Raw genomic sequence first — 19,161 nt, 5'->3', positions numbered from 1 at the left:
TCTTCTCCCCTCTTCTCCCCTTTACTATTCTCCCCTCTTCTCCCCTCTTCTCCCTTTACTCTTCTCCCCTCTTCTCCCCTTTACTATTCTCCCCTCTTCTCCCTTTACTATTCTCCCTCTTCTCCCCTTTACTATTCTCCTCTTCTCCCCTTTACTCTTCTCCCTCTTCTCCCCTTTACTCTTATCCCATTCTTCTCCCCTCTTCTCCCCTTTACTATTCTCCCCTCTTCTCCCCTTTACTCTTCTCCCCTCTTCTCCCCTTTACTATTCTCCCTCTTCTCCCTTTACTCTTCTCCCTCTTCTCCCCTTTACTCTTCTCCCCTCTTCTCCCCTTTACTCTTCTCCCCTCTTCTCCCCTTTACTATTCTCCCTCTTCTCCCCTTTACTCTTCTCCCTCTTCTCCCCTTTACTCTTCTCCCCTCTTCTCCCCTTTACTATTCTCCCCTTTACTATTCTCCCCTTTACTCTTCTCCCCTCTTCTCCCCTCTTCTCCCCTTTACTCTTCTCCCCTCTTCTCCCCTTTACTCTTCTCCCCTCTTCTCCCCTTTATTCTTCTCCCCTCTTCTCCCCTTTACTATTCTCTACTCTTCTCCCCTCTTCTCCCCTTTACTCTCCTCCTCTTCTCCCCTTTACTCTTCTCCCCTCTTCTCCCCTTTACTATTCTCCCTCTTCTCCCCTTTACTCTTTTCCCTCTTCTCCCCTTTACTCTTTTCCCTCTTCTCCCCTTTACTCTTCTCCCATTCTTCTCCCCTTTACTATTCTCCCCTCTTCTCCCCTTTACTCTTCTCCCCTCTTCTCCCCTTTACTCTTCTCCCCTTTAATATTCTCCCCTCTTCTCCCTTTACCCTTCTCCCCTTTACTATTTACTATTTTCCCCTCTTCTCCCCTTTACTCTTCTCTTAAAATAACTATTGTATGAAGTGTAAAACTGTCACCCAGGGACTCCTAACAGGGTTACTGTGTGTGTCTGTCCACAGAAGGAAGGTTGAGATCATGCACACACACAGTCTCTTCACTCTGCTGGGGGAGAGGCTGATGCTACACACCAATACTGTATCAGTGACCATCTACAACACGCTGTACGAGGTACATTCTTCTCTGTAACTTCTGTATAACTACACACACACACACACACACACACATCTTCTTCAGGGATCCCTCGTAGTCAAGTTTGATTTCGGTGTGCGGTTGAGGTCTTGGTCTGGCTGGCTGGCCATGGGTCCATAGATGGCTGAACAGGCCAATCCGTGACCTGCAGATCTCGTGGCAGTGGGGTCTGGGATGGTTATAGCCTCGTGCTGATAACCTCATTATCTCCGCTCCACTGTCCTGTTAGAAGCAGAGACTACCGTGTTGTATCCCAAATGACACCCTATTCCCTATTTAGTGATTGTCGGTGTTCTTCCCATCAGATCCTGACTGAGCAGGTGTGTACCCAGGTCGTCCACAAACCCCACCCTGAACCAGACTCTACAATCAAGATACAGAACCCCAGTAAGTCTGTCTGCTGTCCCTGTGAATGTTATTGTAGTCAAGTCAAACTTGATTTAAAGTGCGGACTTAGCAAAGTCGTGTGTGTGTGTGTGTGTGTGTGTGTGTGTGTGTGTGTGTGTGTGTGTGTGTGTTGTGTGTGTTCCAGTGATTCTTAAGGTAGTAGCGACTCTGTTGAAGAGCTCGTCCCCCAGCGTTGAACTGATGGAGGTTCGACGTCTCTTCCTCTCAGACATGATCAAATTATTCAGTAACAGCCGCGAAAACCGACGGTGAGGACAGACACACACACACACACACACACACACACACACACACACACACACACACACAGTCATCCTCTAATTTACAGCTGTGTAATGACTCTTCCCAGCAGTGACAGCACTGTTTGCATCCTGCATCCTGTCAATCATAAATCGTTCACGAGATATTGATGGTATAACAGATAACTATCATCACCAAGCTACTCGCTATTGTTGTCTAACTACTGACTATATAACAAAGCATCAGATCAGTTCACTAATTCACATAATAGAAGGTGATCAGAATGAATTGTGACTCAGAGGGAGTACTTGCTGTTGGCCTACAGACCGACTTTAACTTAGACTACTGACTATGTAGCGATGGTCTCTCCTGCTGTTTGCTCTAGTAGTGAGTACCTTATTGATAATAGTCGTAACAGTATTATATTATTCACGGTATATTGTCTGTCTCTAGGTGTTTGTTGCAGTGTTCAGTATGGCAGGACTGGATGTTCAGTCTGGGCTATATCAACCCTAAAAACCCAGAGGAACAGAAGATGATGGAGATGGTCTATAGCCTCTTCAGGATCCTGCTCTACCATGCCATCAAGTATGAATGGGGAGGTTGGAGGGTCTGGGTGGATACACTCTCCATCGCTCACTCCAAGGTAAGACTCAGCGGCTGTCTGCGTCCCAAATGGCACCCTATTCCCTATATAGTGCACAACTTTTGACCAGGACCCTAGCGCAATATGTAGGTAATAGGGCACCATTTGGGACATAGATCATCAGTGGTGCCACCAGTCAGATCTACGATAAGAGGGGAAACACTGCCCTCTGCTGTTGAGGAGGGAATTTGCACCAACAACACCTTGGATGACCAGTAGTTATTGATCATGTCTCTCCCTCTATATGGTAACCTATACGAGGCAAATATGGAGTACCTGGCTAAGATGAGCTTGATTATTAGTTATAGATGATTGATTATTGATGATGTTTGTTATACTGTTATACTGCTATACTGTAGGTAACTTACGAGGCCCATAAGGAGTACCTGGCTAAGATGTATGAGGACTACCAGCGTCAGGAGGAGGAGAACATTAAGAAGGGGAGGAAGGGTCTGGTCAGCACCATCTCAGGCCTGCAGGACCTCCAGGCCGGGGGCATCCAGGGGAACATGGAGATCAGAGAGGTAGACGACCACTCTCAGACACAGACCCCGGAGAGCGAGGCCGACTACCCCGAGACTTCCGGCCACCCCCGGAACATACTGTCGGAGGCGAAGACAGGGGAGGAGGAGGGGCTCGAGGGGACAGAGAGGACGGGGTCAGGGGTCAGAGTGGAGGTTCATGACCTGCTGGTGGACATCAAGGCTGAGAAGGTATGTTATGTTGTCTGTTTTCATAGTTTTTACAACTGATTAATTTAGCAGATGCTCTTATCCAGAGCAACTTCCAGTACGTTTAGTTGGGGAAAAACACCACATGTCACAGTTCTTGCAGGTAGACTCTTCAAATCAGTCATCAGTCATTAAGTCAGCTAATCAATCATCCCTCCCTCTCCCCAGGTGGAAGCCACAGAGGTGAAGCTGGAGGACCTGGACCTGTCTCCAGAGCCGCTGGGCGTGACAGTGGGTGTGGCTGGGAGTGTTGTCTCTGAGGACAGGGGCGGGGCGTTGGTCCAGGTGGACTCCCTATTGGACAACGTGTACTGTGCTGCTGTAGAGAAGCTGAGCAGCAGCGCCGCCAGCGGAGTAATGGTCCCCAACGCAACCGTCGGTGTAGCCACCGACAACCACAACACCGGTCCCCTCATCACCCTCGCTGACGACGACAAGGACAGTCTCCCTAGCAACAGCAGCTTCCTGTTTGGCCAGGTTAGTTCGTCTTTCTTTTCTTCTGCTTGTGTTTTGTGATGTGCAAGTTAACTAAACAGAACTGAACTCAACAGGAGGAGCCCCTGGTCCTGCCAAGTCCTGGTTCTAACCCCCAACCAGACCCCGAGCCCACAGTCCCCCCGGCTCGCAGCCATGACCTGGGCCTGCTGGCCCACATGACGGGCAGCTCTGAGCTGGGGATCATCGGCATGGTCAGTCCTGGTGGTCCAATCAACAGCATCATGGAGGAGGAGAGGTTGAAGCTCCAGACCACCCTGGGTGACGTCACCTCAATGTCCAGGGAAGAGGCCTGCTCTAAGGGGTCAGTGTTCACAGACACGGGGGCTGGAGCTAGTGCTGGAGGGTCTGGGGTGTCGGAGGGGGGAGAGCCCTCGGCTGGTGTGAAAGGTAGTGGGGCGGATGCAGTCAGCAACACCTCAGGCACAGAGAGGTCATACGACAGAAAGGACAAAGAGATTAAGAAGATACAGACCACTGCTACTACACAGGTTAGTTAAATTACAAGACCTCCCTATCCTCTGTTCCTCTTGTCTCCTTCTTCCCTTTCTCCCTCCTCTCTCCTCCCTCCCCGTGTTATTGAGTCTGATGAGAGGAGGAGGCGGAGGAGGAGAGGGAGGACTAAAGGACTATTAATAGTGTCTCTTCTCTGCTGTTATGTAATGTTTTATTTATACACTGCTTTATACACACTGAATTACAGTATTGTGGGTGTATGTGTGTCTGTACGTGTGTGTCAGTCCCTGCACGGTCGTACGGCGGCCCAGTTAGAGCGTGCCCTGCGTGTGGACCTGGGCTTCAGAGGGATGCCCATGACAGAGGAGCAGCGCCGCCAGTTCAGCCCTGGCCCTCGCACCACCATGTTCCGCATCCCAGAGTTCAAATGGTCGCCCATGCACCAGCGCCTCCTCACCGACCTGCTGTTGGCCCTGGAGACAGACGTCCATGTCTGGAGGAGGTGAGGGGACCGAGACACTGAGGACACTGTCCCAAATCACACCCTAGTCCATATGTAGTGCACTAGTTTGTATCAAAGCCCATTGCCTCACTGTAGTGCACTATTTTTGACCACTTAGGGCTACCACACAGGACATGCAGTAGAATGTTACATTTGGGTCATTTAGCAGACGCTCTTATCCATAGTGACTTACAGTCAGTGCATTCAACTAAGTTAGGTAAGACAACCACATATCCCATTCATTGAGAGTAAAACAAGAGTTACAGTAGATCCTGCAGCCAGGGTTTCTAACTAGCCTGGCTGCGGCTGATTATTCACCACGTTTCCCTGAGCTGACCTAAGACCTGACCTGTCTTTAATCCAGTTCTCTCCTTCTCTCTCTGCCTCCCTGCAGCCATTCAACCAAATCTGTCATGGACTTTGTCAACAGCAATGAGAACATAATCTTTGTCCACAACACCATCCACCTCCTCTCTCAGATGGTAGACAACATCATCATCGCCTGTGGAGGGATCCTTCCTCTGCTCTCTGCTGCCACCTCTCCTTCTGTAAGTCATTCAGTCAACCTCTCTGCCACCTCTCCTTCTGTAAGTCATTCAGTCAACCTCTCTGCCACCTCACCTTCTGTAAGTCATTCAGTCAACCTCTCTGCCACCTCTCCTTCTGTAAGTCATTCAGTCAGCCTCTCTGCCACCTCTCCTTCTGTAAGTCATTCAGTCAGCCTCTCTGCCACCTCTCCTTCTGTAAGTCATTCAGTCAACCTCTCTGCCACATCACCTTCTGTAAGTCATTCAGTCAACCTCTCTGCCACCTCTCCTTCTGTAAGTCATTCAGTCAACCTCTCTGCCACCTCTCCTTCTGTAAGTCATTCAGTCAACCTCTCTGCCACCTCTCCTTCTGTAAGTCATTCAGTCAACCTCTCTGCCACCTCTCCTTCTGTAAGTCATTCAGTCAGCCTCTCTGCCACCTCTCCTTCTGTAAGTCATTCAGTCAACCTCTCTGCCACCTCTCCTTCTGTAAGTCATTCAGTCAGCCTCTCTGCCACCTCTCCTTCTGTAAGTCATTCAGTCAGCCTCTCTGCCACCTCTCCTTCTGTAAGTCATTCAGTCAACCTCTCTGCCACCTCTCCTTCTGTAAGTCTTTCAGTCAGCTTCTCTGCTACCTCTCTTTCTGTAAGTCTTTCAGTCAGCCTCTCTGCCATCTCTCCTTCTGTAAGTCATTCAGTCAACCTCTGCCACCTCTCCTTCTGTAAGTCTTTCAGTCAGCTTCTCTGCTACCTCTCCTTCTGTAAGTCATTCAGTCAACCTCTCTGCCACCTCTCCTTCTGTAAGTCATTCAGTCAACCTCTCTGCTACCTCTCCTTCTGTAAGTCATTCAGTCAGCCTCTCTGCTCCCTCTCCTTCTGTAAGTCATTCAGTCAACCTCTCTGCCGCCTCTCCTTCTGTCAGTCAGCCTCTCTGTTGTGCTACACCACCATCTAGTGGTGACTAGATAGAGCTGCATGTTTAGTTCTTAATTATTGATCAGCTTCCAGGAAATAGGACTAGTTAATTGTCTTTATTGATCGTAGCCATTTTCATTTGCTCAGCTTCATTCTGCTATCTATTCAGTTTAAGTTGGTGATTGTTTTCTGTGTGTTTTGTTTGTGTTAAGGATTTTATGTGCTTTAACTGCTGATTGTATCTGTTGATTTTATCATGTATTGTTGTTTGTATGCATGGCCAGAGTACCCAAGTTAGTTTGTTTTATTTTCTTTCATAACGTTTATTTTCTCAGATACAATGGAACCATTTCTATTTCTGGATCTGTCCCCGCTTCACCCCTCCCCTGTCCCCTCCCCTGACACCTCTTCCCACCTCCCCTGTCCCCTCCCCTGTCCCCTCCCCTGTCCCCTCCCCTGACACCTCTTCACCCTTCTCCTCCTCCCCTCCCCTGTCCCCTCCCCTGTCCCCTCCCCTGACACCTCTTCACCCTTCTCCTCCTCCCCCTCCCCTGTCCCCTCCCCTGTCCCCTCCCCTGTCCCCTCCCCTGACACCTCTTCACCCTTCTCCTCCTCCCCCTCCCCTGTCCCCTCCCCTGTCCCCTCCCCTGACACCTCTTCACCCCTCCCCTGTCCCCTCCCCTGACACCTCTTCACCCTTCTCCTCCTCCCCCTCCCCTGTCCCCTCCCCTGTCCCCTCCCCTGACACCTCTTCACCCTTCTCCTCCTCCTCCCCCTCCCCTGTCCCCTCCCCTGACACCTCTTCACCCTTCTCCTCCTCCCCCTCCCCTGTCTCCTCCCCTGTCCCTCCCCTGACACCTCTTCACCCTTCTCCTCCTCCCCTCCCCTGTCCCCTGACACCTCTTCACCCCTCCCCTGTCCCCTCCCCTGACACCTCTTCACCCCTCCCCTGTCCCCTCCCCTGACACCTCTTCACCCTTCTCCTCCTCCCCTCCCCTGTCCCCTCCCCTGACACCTCTTCACCCTTCTCCTCCTCTCCCTCCCCTCCCCTACCCCCCCTTCACCCTTCTCCTCCTCCCCCTCCCCTGTCCCCTCCCCTGACACCTCTTCACCCTTCTCCTCCTCCCCTCCCCTGTCCTCTCCCTGTCCCCTCCCCTGTCCCCTCCCCTGACACCTCTTCACCCTTCTCCTCCTCCCCTCCCCTGTCCCCTCCCCTGACACCTCTTCACCCTTCTCCTCCTCCCCCTCCCCTGCCCCCGCCTTCACCCCTTTTCCTCCTCCTCCTCCCCTGTCCCCGCTTCACCCTCCTCCTCCTCCCCTGTCCCTGCCTTCACCCCTTCTCCTCCTCCCCTGTCCCCTCTTCATCCCACCTCCCCTCCCTGTCCCCTCTTCACCCTTCTCCTCCTCCCCCTCCCCTGCCCCCGCCTTCACCCCTTCTCCTCCTCCCCCTCCCCTGTCCCCGCCTTCACCCCTTCTCCTCCTCCCTGTCCCCTCTTCATCCCACCTCCCCCTCCCTGTCCCTTCTTCACCCTTCTCCTCCCTTGACCCCTGACCCCCTGTGCTGTGAGCAGGCTGAGTTGGAGAACATCGAGGCAGTCCAGGGCATGTCTTCAGAGACGGCTGTTTCCTTCCTTTCCCGTCTCATGGCCATGGTGGACGTTCTGGTGTTTGCCAGCTCACTCAACTTCTCTGAGATAGAGGCTGAGAAGAACATGTCCTCTGGAGGCCTGATGAGACAGTGTCTACGACTGGGTAAGAGTGTGTGTGTGTGTGTGTGCGTGCGTGCGTGCCTGCCTGCGCGCGCACTTGTCACAGACATTAACTGTCATATTAGATGATGAATAATGTCCGGAAATGCCGTGGCAAAAGCATTTCACGATCATTTCAGTAATTCTAGTATCCATGAAATCCCTCTTAAGGATCCGCCCCTTTTTATTATTTTTACCCAAATCTAACTGACTGTAGCTCAGGCCCTGAAGCAAGGATATACATATTCTTGGTACCATTTGAAAGGAAACACTTTGAAGTTTGTGGAAATGTGAAAGGCATGTAGTAGAATGTAACACAATAGATTTGGTTAAAGATAAAACAAAGGGAAAAAAACTGTTATAGAAAGGCCATAATGTATTATTCCAGCCCAGGTGCAATTAATATTTTGGCCACCTAATGGCAGCAGTGTATGTGCACCGTTTTAGACTGATACAATGAACCATTGAATTTCTGTTCAAAATGTAGTATCAAGACTGCCCAAATATGACTCATTTGTTCATTAATAACTTTTCATGTTCAAAATTGTGCACTCTCCTCAAACAATAGCCTGGTAAACAATAGCCTGGTATTCTTTAACTGTAATAGCTACTGTAAATTGGACAGCGCAGTTAGATCAACACGAATTTAAGCTTTCTGCCAATATCAGATATGTCTATGTCCTGGTAAATGTTCTTGTTACTTACAACCTCATGCTACTCGCATTAGCCTACGTTGAAGGGAAGGGACATCGATCCCAAATTACTAGCTAATTAATTTTCTAAATGCACTGCTATTAGATAGTAAATGTGCTTTGGTGAGTCATGATTTTGATAAATAGTGTGTGTCTGCTGCAGTGGTTGGTACTTCAGTCAGGTAGGTTGAGGACAGACTTTTGAAGCTAGCTCTGAAGTCCACACACACACACACACACACACACACACACACACACACACACACACACACACACACACACACACACACACACAGTTTTCTCTGAATTACCATTCACACAAAACCACAGGCAGTGGTTACATGCTGATAGAGAAAGACATGCACTGTTCAGTGGCTCCAGGTGATATATGGGGAATATGTCTGTAGCACTGAAATGTATAATCTCTCTACTACACACACACACAGTACTGTCACACCCTGACCCTACCTCATGTTCTCCACTGTGTCTTCAGGCATGGGCCTCTCTCTCTCTCTCTCTCTCTCTCTCTCTCTCTTTCTCTCTCTCTCTCTCTCTCTCTCTCTCTCATCTGTAGTGTGAAATTTGTCTGGCTGTTGATTTCACCATGACTCTGGCTTGGCAGGTTGGAGATAACAGTGATCATATCATTAATGAGTTTCAAGATGCAGCTTCTGATACCCTGTCTGTCTGTCCTGCCAGTGTGTTGTGTAGCAGTGAGGAACTGTCTGGACGTTAGACAGAGACAGAGGGACAGAGGGACCAACAGTAAGAGCCAGGACAACCTGTATGGTACAGCATCTGCCAACAAGGTATGTCCTCACTAAACTCATAATTTAAAAATACACATCAAGTTGGTAATAATGGTACCTCGGATGGTTGGCTGAGACACCGGACATACAGAACTACTACAGTTGAAGTCGGAAGTTTACATACACCTTAGTCAAATACATTTAAACTCATTTTTTCACTTTTCCTGAGATTTAATCCTAGTAAAAATGACCTGTTTTAGGTCAGTTAGAATCACCTCTTTATTTTAAGAATGTGAAATGTCAGAATAATAGTAGAGAGAATGATTTATTTCAGCTTTTATTTCTTTCATCACATTAGTATTTGGTAGCATTGCCTTTAAATTGTTAAACTTGGTTCAAACGTTTTGGGTTCCACAAGCTTCCCACAATAAGTTGGGTGAATTTTGGCCCATTCCTCCTGACAGAGCTAGTGTAACTGAGTTGGGTTTGTAGGCCTCCTTGCTCTCACACGCTTTTACAGTTCTATAGGATTGGGGTCAGGGCTTTTTGATGGTCACTCTAATACCTTGACTTTGTTGTCCTTAAGCCATTTTCCACAACTTTGGAAGTATGCTTGGAAGTATGCTTGGGGTCAAGCATACTTCCCGCTCCCGCTCCGTGGCTCGACGACTCATTGCGAGCTCACAGAACAGGGCTCCGGGCAGCCGAGCGGAAATGGAGGAAAACTCGCCTCCCTGCGGACCTGGCATCCTTTCACTCCCTCCTCTCTACATTTTCCTCTTCTGTCTCTGCTGCTAAAGCCACTTTCTACCACTCTAAATTCCAAGCATCTGCCTCTAACCCTAGGAAGCTCTTTGCCACCTTCTCCTCCCTCCTGAATCCTCCTCCCCCTCTCCCCCCTCCTCCCTCTCTGCAGATGACTTCGTCAACCATTTGAAAAGAAGGTCGACGACATCCGATCCTCGTTTGCTAAGTCAAACGACACCGCTGGTTCTGCTCACACTGCCCTACCCTGTGCTCTGACCTCTTTCTCCCCCTCTCTCTCCAGATGAAATCTCGCGTCTTGTGACGACCGGCCGCCCAACAACCTGCCCACTTGACCCTATCCCCTCCTCTCTTCTCCAGACCATTTCGGGAGACCTTCTCCCTTACCTCACCTCGCTCATCAACTCATCCCTGACCGCTGGCTACGTCCCTTCCGTCTTCAAGAGAGCGAGAGTTGCACCCCTTCTGAAAAAACCTACACTCGATCCCTCCGATGTCAACAACTACAGACCAGTATCCCTTCTTTCTTTTCTCTCCAAAACTCTTGAACGTGCCGTCCTTGGCCAGCTCTCCCGCTATCTCTCTCAGAATGACCTTCTTGATCCAAATCAGTCAGGTTTCAAGACTAGTCATTCAACTGAGACTGCTCTTCTCTGTATCACGGAGGCGCTCCGCACTGCTAAAGCTAACTCTCTCTCCTCTGCTCTCATCCTTCTAGACCTATCGGCTGCCTTCGATAGTGTGAACCATCAGATCCTCCTCTCCACCCTCTCCGAGTTGGGCATCTCCGGCGCGGCCCACGCTTGGATTGCGTCCTACCTGACAGGTCGCTCCTACCAGGTGGCGTGGCGAGAATCTGTCTCCTCACCACGCGCTCTCACCACTGGCGTCCCCCAGGGCTCTGTTCTAGGCCCTCTCCTATTCTCGCTATACACCAAGTCACTTGGCTCTGTCATAACCTCACATGGTCTCTCCTATCATTGCTATGCAGACGACACACAATTAATCTTCTCCTTTCCCCCTTCTGATGACCAGGTGGCGAATCGCATCTCTGCATGTCTGGCAGACATATCAGTGTGGATGACGGATCACCACCTCAAGCTGAACCTCGGCAAGACGGAGCTGCTCTTCCTCCCGGGGAAGGACTGCCCGTTCCATGATCTCGCCATCACGGTTGACAACTCCATTGTGTCCTCCTCCCAGAGCGCTAAGAACCTTGGCGTGATCCTGGACAACACCCTGTCGTTCTCAACTAACATCAAGGCGGTGGCCCGTTCCTGTAGGTTCATGCTCTACAACATCCGCAGAGTACGACCCTGCCTCACACAGGAAGCAGCGCAGGTCCTAATCCAGGCACTTGTCATCTCCCGTCTGGATTACTGCAACTCGCTGTTGGCTGGGCTCCCTGCCTGTGCCATTAAACCCCTACAACTCATCCAGAACGCCGCAGCCCGTCTGGTGTTCAACCTTCCCAAGTTCTCTCACGTCACCCCGCTCCTCCGCTCCCTCCACTGGCTTCCAGTTGAAGCTCGCATCCGCTACAAGACCATGGTGCTTGCCTGGAGCTGTGAGGGGAACGGCACCTCAGTACCTCCAGGCTCTGATCAGGCCCTACACCCAAACAAGGGCACTGCGTTCATCCACCTCTGGCCTGCTCGCCTCCCTACCACTGAGGAAGTACAGTTCCCGCTCAGCCCAGTCAAAACTGTTCGCTGCTCTGGCCCCCCAATGGTGGAACAAACTCCCTCACGACGCCAGGACAGCGGAGTCAATCACCACCTTCCAGAGACACCTGAAACCCCACCTCTTTAAAGAATACCTAGGATAGGATAAAGTAATCCTTCTCACCCCCCCCCCTTAAAAGATTTAGATGCACTATTGTAAAGTGGCTGTTCCACTGGATGTCATAAGGTGAACGCACCAATTTGTAAGTCGCTCTGGATAAGAGCGTCTGCTAAATGACTTAAATGTAAATGTAATGTAAATGTCAATGTCCATTTGGAAGACCCATTTGCGACCAAGCTTTAACTTCCTGACTGATGTCTTGAGATGTTACTTCAATATATCCACATAATTTTCCTTCCTCATGATGCCATCTATTTTGTGAAGTGCACAAGTCCCTCCTGCAGCAAAGCACCCCCACAACATGATACTGCCAAGCTTCACGGTTGGGATGGTGTTCTTCGGGTTCCAAACCTCCCCATTTTTCCTCCAAACATAACGATGGTCATTATGGCCAAACAGTTCTATTTTTGTTTCATCGACGAGAGGACATTTCTCCAAAAAAGTATGATTCTTGTCCCCATCTGCAGTTGCAAACCGTAGTCTGGCTTTTTTCTGGAGGTTTTAGAGCAGTGGCTTCTTCCTTGCTGATCGGCCTTTCAGGTTATGGCTCGTTTTACTGTGGACATAGATACTTTTGTAGCTGTTTCCTCCAGCATCTTCACAATATCCTTTGCTGTTGTTCTGGGATTGATTTGCACTTTTCGCAACAAAGTACGTTCTTCTCTAGGAGACAGAAGGCATCTCCTTCCTGAGCGGTATGACTGCTGCGTGGTCCCATGGTGTTTATACTTGCAAACTATTGTTTGTACAGATGAACGTGGTACCTTCAGGCATTTGGAAATTGCCTCCAGGGATGAATCAGACTTGTGGAGGTCTACAATTATTTTTCTGAGGTCTTGGATGATTTCTTTTGATTTTCCCATGATGTCAAGCAAAGAGGCACGGAGTTTGAAGGTAGGCCTTGAAATACATCCACAGGTACACCTCCATTTGACTCAAATTATGTCAATTAGCCTATCAGAAGCTTCTAAAGCCATGACATAATTTTCTGGAATTTTCCATGCTGTTTAAAGGCACAGTCAACTTAGTGTATGTACATTTCTGACCCACTGGAATTGAGATACAGTGAAATAATCTGTCTGTAAACAATTGTTGGAAAAATTACTTGTGTCATCCACAAAGTAGATGTCCTGACTGACTTGCCAAAACTATAGTTTGTTGACAAGAAATTTGTGGAATGGTTGAAAAACGAGTTTTAATGACTCCAACCTAAGTGTATGTAAACTTCCGACTTCAACTGTATAAGTGGAGGGTGTGTGGGAGATCATTAAGTGTGACACCCAATGTAATATGGATGCTAAGCTAACAGCTAAGTAAACAGATTGTTACACGACCACTAAGATGTCAGACTCCCTTAGTCTCCTCACTTTAGATCTCCTGAACCCCAAAACATTCTCAGTAACCTTTCTCCCATCCAGGACCCTGACAGGCTTTTACAGGACGTCGACATCAACCGTCTGAGAGCTGTCGTGTTCCGGGATGTGGTGAGTATGATTGTTTGTGTGTGCTGGTGCGTGTGTAACATGTTTGTGTGTGCTGGTGCATGTGTAACATGTTTGTGTGTGCTGGTGCATGTGTAACATGTTTGTGTGTGCTGGTGCGTGTGTAACATGTTTGTGTGTGCTAGTGCATGTGTAACATGTTTGTGTGCGTGTGTTTGTGTAACATGCATATTTGTCCCCTCCAGGATGACAGTAAGCAGGCCCAGTTCTTGGCCCTAGCGGTGGTCTACTTCATCTCTGTCCTCATGGTGTCAAAGTACAGGGACATCCTGGAACCCCAAAGAGAGCCCAACAGGATGATCAGCCAATCAGCATGCAGCATTCGCCACGAGATCAACTCACCTACCAGCACAGGTGCTTACTTCTGATATCCAACTCCCTCCCCTAACCCCGCCTCTAACTCCTCCCATAACCCATCCTCTCAGCTCTATTATTAATTCATGTTACCCACTAATTGCACTGTGCAGAATTAAACATGGGAACAGGGAGAGCGGAGAAGGGAAGCAGGAGCAGGATGGGAGGTGGGAGAGGGGAGGGGAAGTTGGGAGCGGGGTTGGGTGTATGGGAGTTGTACAGGCAGCCCTGGTCTCTGTGGTATGAACAGTAACATCCCATTGGACACACGCTGGGAGAGAGCAAGAGCGACATAAAGAGATAGAGAGAGAGAGTAAAAGAAAGCGAGAGAAACAGAGAATAGCTGAGAGTTTGGGGCGTTGTGAGGCTAGTTCTATTTCCAGCCGTCTGTCGTGGTTCATTAGCCAGTCAATCAGCCAGGAGGGTGGGATCAGAGAGGCTGCTGGGAAGGACACTTCGCCACCCTCATAAGTAATATCACCAGGAAGAGAGTTTCCAGCCAACTGACATGTGGCAGATGTCTATCTGAGATGGAAGTTAGAAGAGGATGAACTCGGAAGTTAGATGGGGAGAGAATGGGCTTGTTCAACTCCCGACTGGCTGATCTACGAATCACCTTGCATCTTGAATGACTACTCATTATTATTTGCAGATCAGTCAGTCAATCGCAATTAACCCACAATGCATCACATTTTTGACGTTCTGGAACATGATCAATGTGTGTGAGCCCACCCAGTGACCTTGTGTCCTTTAATAAGTGTGTGTGTGTGTGTGTGTGTATGTGTGTGTGTTCCAGAGACCCCACTGGCCTACCCTGACCACAATAAGGAGCCCCCCACCCCTGTAGAGGAGCTCCACATAGGGGGAGGATCTCTGCCGCACACTGACTCTGGCATTGGAGAGGAACAGGTTGCTTATCTAGATACTAGACTGTGTTCTCTTTTCTCGCTCTATTAGAATGGATTGTAGTTGTATTATAATGTTTGTCCGTGCATAAATCCAGGAAGGGTACAGGTACAAGAGTACATAACTAAACTACCCCCCCCCCCCCCAGGTGACCAGTGTGTTAAATGGGGCAGACCTGGAACCTTCAGGACCCGGGCGTGTTCACATCATGTCCGCCCTGCTCGGCAGCCTTTCCTCTGGGGAGAAGCATAGCCAGGAGTTCCTCTTGGAGCCGCCTGGCCTGGAGGTTCTAACAACCGCCTCCTCCATCTCCTCGATCAGTCAATCAAACATCAACGTCAGAGAGATTCTGAAGAGCCTAGTGGCTGGGCCAGTAGAGGGGTGGAGCCTGGACCAGAGCCCCTCCCCTACCCTGATCCTGCTGTACAGAGAGAGACCCATCACCCCATGCTGCCCATGCAGTTTCACTCCTTTGACAGGTACACATGCACACACATACACACACAACCATGCAGTTCCACTCTTTGTACTGGAGGCCACTCTGTTATGCATATCTTATACATATTTGACAACTTGGGCAGGTAGCCTAGTGATAGATTGTTTGGGCCAATAATGGAAAGGTCGCTGGTTTGAATACCCAAGCCGGCAAGGTGAAAAATCTGCCGATGTGCCCTTGAGCAAAGGCACTTAAATTTTTACATTTTTGTCATTTAGCAGACGCTCTTATCCAGAGCGACTTACAGGAGCAATTAGGGTTAAGTGCCTTGCACAAGGGCACAACGTTATATTTTCACCTAGCCGGCTCAAGGATTCAAACCAGTGACCTTTTGGTTACTTGCCCTAATTTACTCCAGGGGTGCGGTACTGCTATGGCTGACCCTGTAAAACAACACATTTCACTGCACATATCTGGTGAAAGTGACAATAAAACACATTTAATTTATTAATAAGCAGTTGTGTGTAGATTAATGAGAAAAACCCCACATGTAATCCATTTTAGAATAAGGCTGTAATGTAACAAAATGTGGAAAAGGGGAAGGTGTCTGAATACATTCTGAATACCCTGTATACGCTTCAAGAAAGAACTATAATGTACATCGTTAGTCAAGCACGCTCAACACGCCACAGTTTATCCACTAAGTCCGTTTAGATGTCAGGAGCAACATTCATGGTTTTACAGTAGCAAGCGAAACATCCTCCTCCGACCTCTGGTACTGTTAGCTAAGCCCCCATGGGGAGGAGTGTGGGAGGGTGGGTGTGTGTTTGGAAAGGTGTGTGATTACATTCCTGCAGTAGATAAGAACACAGTAATCTGTGCTGTCCCTGTGGTAACCTGCTGCTGACAGGAGGTCAGGGTTCACATCCCAGAATCCTTATCTTTCTGTCTGGTGAACGTTGAAGATAATTGAGTTAGATTTAGGACCAACAAACCCTGAACCATGTCAAAATAGGAAGGCTGTCAGTGTGGCCTGTTTGGTGTGTGTGACACCTGTGATGAAGGTACAAATGGAGGAGAGGAGAGATAAGGAGGTGGAGGAGGGAGGAAATAATGTCCCTGTGGTAACCTGCTGCTGACAGGAGGTCAGGGTTCACATCCCAGAATCCTTATCTTTCTGTCTGGTGAACGTTGAAGATAATTGAGTTAGATTTAGGACCAACAAACCCTGAACCATGTCAAAATAGGAAGGCTGTCAGTGTGGCCTGTTTGGTGTGTGTGACACCTGTGATGAAGGTACAAATGGAGGAGAGGAGAGATAAGGAGGTGGAGGAGGGAGGAAAGGTAGAGAGGGAGGAGGAGATGAAGGACTGCAGAGGTCCCCTGGGCCCTGATGACTGATTAAACAGAAGCGGCTTCCCATTTTACCCCTCCCCCCTCCCACCCCACGCCCAAGCCTGTCTTCTCACCCCTCACAGCCCTAATATGCCTTGGCAGGCTGAAATGAGTTGCCAGACCTCTCTGTATTAATTTTGAAATGCTTTCACACACAGTGTCCAGGTCCCACATATGACTCCTTCATGCTTTAATGTCATCCAGCCTCAATTTGCTGTGTCTAATTCTTCTCCACCTGCCAGCAGAATGAGCTTCTAGGCTGACTAGCCCTCAGGACGGCTGGGCTGTCAGGCCTGAGGCTGATAGGGACTGACAACATCAAAACAGAGCACAAAGAAAAGGCTCAGAGCGTTGAGAGGAGGGCTGGGGAGGGCTGAGTCCCCTGGTCTTTCTGGTTGATAGTCTCTCTGAGGTGGAGTTTTCAATTAGAGACTTCAATACCCAGGACTGGATGGCCAGATGGGACCACTGCACGACCGATCTAAATACACCTTTAAATCTCATTCCCTCTCTCTCTCCCTCCCTTTCTTTCTTTCTTATTGTCTTTCTTTTTCTTTCTATCTCCCTCCCTCTCTCTCTCTGTAGCACAGCTCTCACAGTAACACAGGGGGATGTTGTCTAGCACTGAATGTATGATTACATTTATAATGAAGAACTGATTTAATCTGTATGGTTTTAATTGAACAGACTATGTTAGGAAATGTAATCTTTTTAATCCATTTCCACAGTATATCTTTATAATAGAGGATGTATGTGTGTAGATAAGTGTGTGTGTGTGTGTGTGTGTGTGTGTGTGTGTGTGTGTGTGTGTGTGTGTGTGTGTGGTGTGTGCGGTTCTCTTTCCTCTATAGGCGTCTTGTCCTGTTCATTAATATTCCTCACCAGATGAATCCTCACTTTATTCACAGCAGCCCCTATTAAACACACCCATATTAATACATGATGTCTTAGGTCGTCTTTGCATCTAATCAATTATTCATATGAAAGGTTCATATCAGACCGTAACCATGTCACACAGGGATAGCTGCACACATTCTTATCTTAGCTTTTTCCATGTTTATTTTAAAAAGAGACAACTGTTGGAATTAGTGCTAATCTGAAGTGTGATGGAACAATGCATGTGATTGTTCATTCAACGTGTCAGTGTTTTTATTGTTTGTGCTCCTACTCCAATACATTATTAGATAAATAACTCAAAATGAACCAGGAATACCTTTTTAGAAAACATATTAAACATATAGCTGGTTTTCTCAGTGATGTGCTGCTGTCAATGAGACCTCTGGTCTAGACCAAAGCAGCAGTACACAGATGTACTGAATAAATGATGCCGCCACCATCAGTACTCTTCACTGCAGATGCAGAGATATGGACGTTTGTGTGTGTGTCATGCCGTTCATCAGAAGTGAATAAATAACTGCAGTATATCCCAGTGGTCTGAATGTATGCTCTGTGCTCTCTAAGTGGACCATGGGAAGGTCACAAGTTTAGTCATCTAAAGACCCTGGGTCTGTGCCAAATAGCACCCCATTCCCTGTATAGTGCACTACTGTTGTACAGGGCTCTTATCAAAAGTAGTACACTGTATAGGGAATAGAGTGCCATTTGGGACGCACACCCTGCTGGCAGCATTTACTGCCTTCTTCCCTCGTGATGTGTTCTAGTGTCTATAAATATATGAGGAAATCAGAAGTGTCTTCACACAGAGCAGTCTTTTTCTATTTCCATGTACTGTATTTAATGTTTCTCTTAACTTAATGGGAGCATTACTGATGCTTGGTTCGGTCATTAGCTACACTTAGCTGTGCTGTGCTGTGTGTGTGTGTGTGTGTGTGTGTGTGTGTGTGTGTGTGTGTGTGTGTGTGTGTGTGAGACTCTCTCTCTCTGTATAGGAGTGTGGTGGTCCCAGTGAAGAAGCCTCCACCAGGCAGTCTGGCTGTGAACACGGTTGGACACACATCCTCCAGTAGCCTGGCAACAGGCTCCACCCCCAACATCTTTTCTGCAGCCTCCAACACTGCCAAGAGCATGATCAACACCACCGGTAGGCCTACACCTATGGGCCCTGGTCAAATGTGGGGAATAGGGTGCAATTTGGGACTAAATTTTCTAGTGCTTCCCACATCAACCCCTAGTCCCACAGGCCTGGGCAACTCCAGTCCTCGGGGGCCTGAGTGGTGTCACAGTTTTGCTCCAGCTAACACACCTGACTCCAATAATCAACTAATTATGATCTTCCATTTAGAATGCAATTAGTTTAATCAGCTGTGTTTGCTAGGGATGGGGGGGGAGTGTGACACCAACCAGGCCCCCGAGAACTGGAGTTGCCCAGGCCTGCCCTAACACTTAGCCACTTGTGTATACTTGAAATGTGTGGATAGGTATGAGTAATATTAGTGACAATTCCACCTAACCTACAATTATTAAGTGGCTTCTTAACAGGAAGCTAGTACTACCATACTAATATTATTGCTTATACCTATCTGATCCTTTCTTTTCTATATGAGGTGCTAGTGAGTAAAGGGTAGGGGCTAGGTGTAGGGGTCAGGGCTAGGTGTAGGGGATAAGGAGTAGGGTATAGGTGTAGGGGGTCAGGGCTAGGTGTAGGGGATAAGGCGTAGGGGTAAAGGGATAGTGGTTGGTTTAAGATTCAGCCTGACATACAAGCCCTCTGAAGGATGGTACTCAGGGTCTCAGACCCAAGAGGTTACTAATAACACTCTACTAATGTGTTTGGCCGGTAATG

At 48.6% G+C, this 19,161-nt stretch overlaps 1 protein-coding gene across 1 annotated transcript; it reads left to right on the top strand.

The window, feature by feature from the left end:
- The first annotated feature begins 1,695 nt into the window (after nucleotides 1-1,695).
- On the top strand, nucleotides 1,696-18,400 carry LOC135575057 (neurobeachin-like). Its single transcript, XM_065027216.1, has 14 exons — nucleotides 1,696-1,763; nucleotides 2,209-2,401; nucleotides 2,761-3,114; nucleotides 3,301-3,609; nucleotides 3,684-4,118; nucleotides 4,368-4,585; nucleotides 4,980-5,133; nucleotides 7,598-7,778; nucleotides 9,166-9,275; nucleotides 13,244-13,309; nucleotides 13,513-13,681; nucleotides 14,478-14,590; nucleotides 14,736-15,066; nucleotides 18,308-18,400. Exons 1-14 carry the CDS (start codon nucleotides 1,696-1,698, stop codon nucleotides 18,325-18,327), a joined length of 2,721 nt encoding a protein of 906 aa, XP_064883288.1. The 3' UTR covers nucleotides 18,328-18,400.
- Nucleotides 18,401-19,161: the final 761 nt, after the last annotated feature.

The sequence above is a fragment of the Oncorhynchus nerka genome, linkage group LG14 (assembly GCF_034236695.1).
Source record: "Oncorhynchus nerka isolate Pitt River linkage group LG14, Oner_Uvic_2.0, whole genome shotgun sequence".
Lineage (NCBI taxonomy): Eukaryota > Metazoa > Chordata > Actinopteri > Salmoniformes > Salmonidae > Oncorhynchus > Oncorhynchus nerka.
The sequence above is the reverse complement of the archived record's forward strand: the minus strand, read 5'-3'. Positions and strand labels throughout refer to the sequence as shown.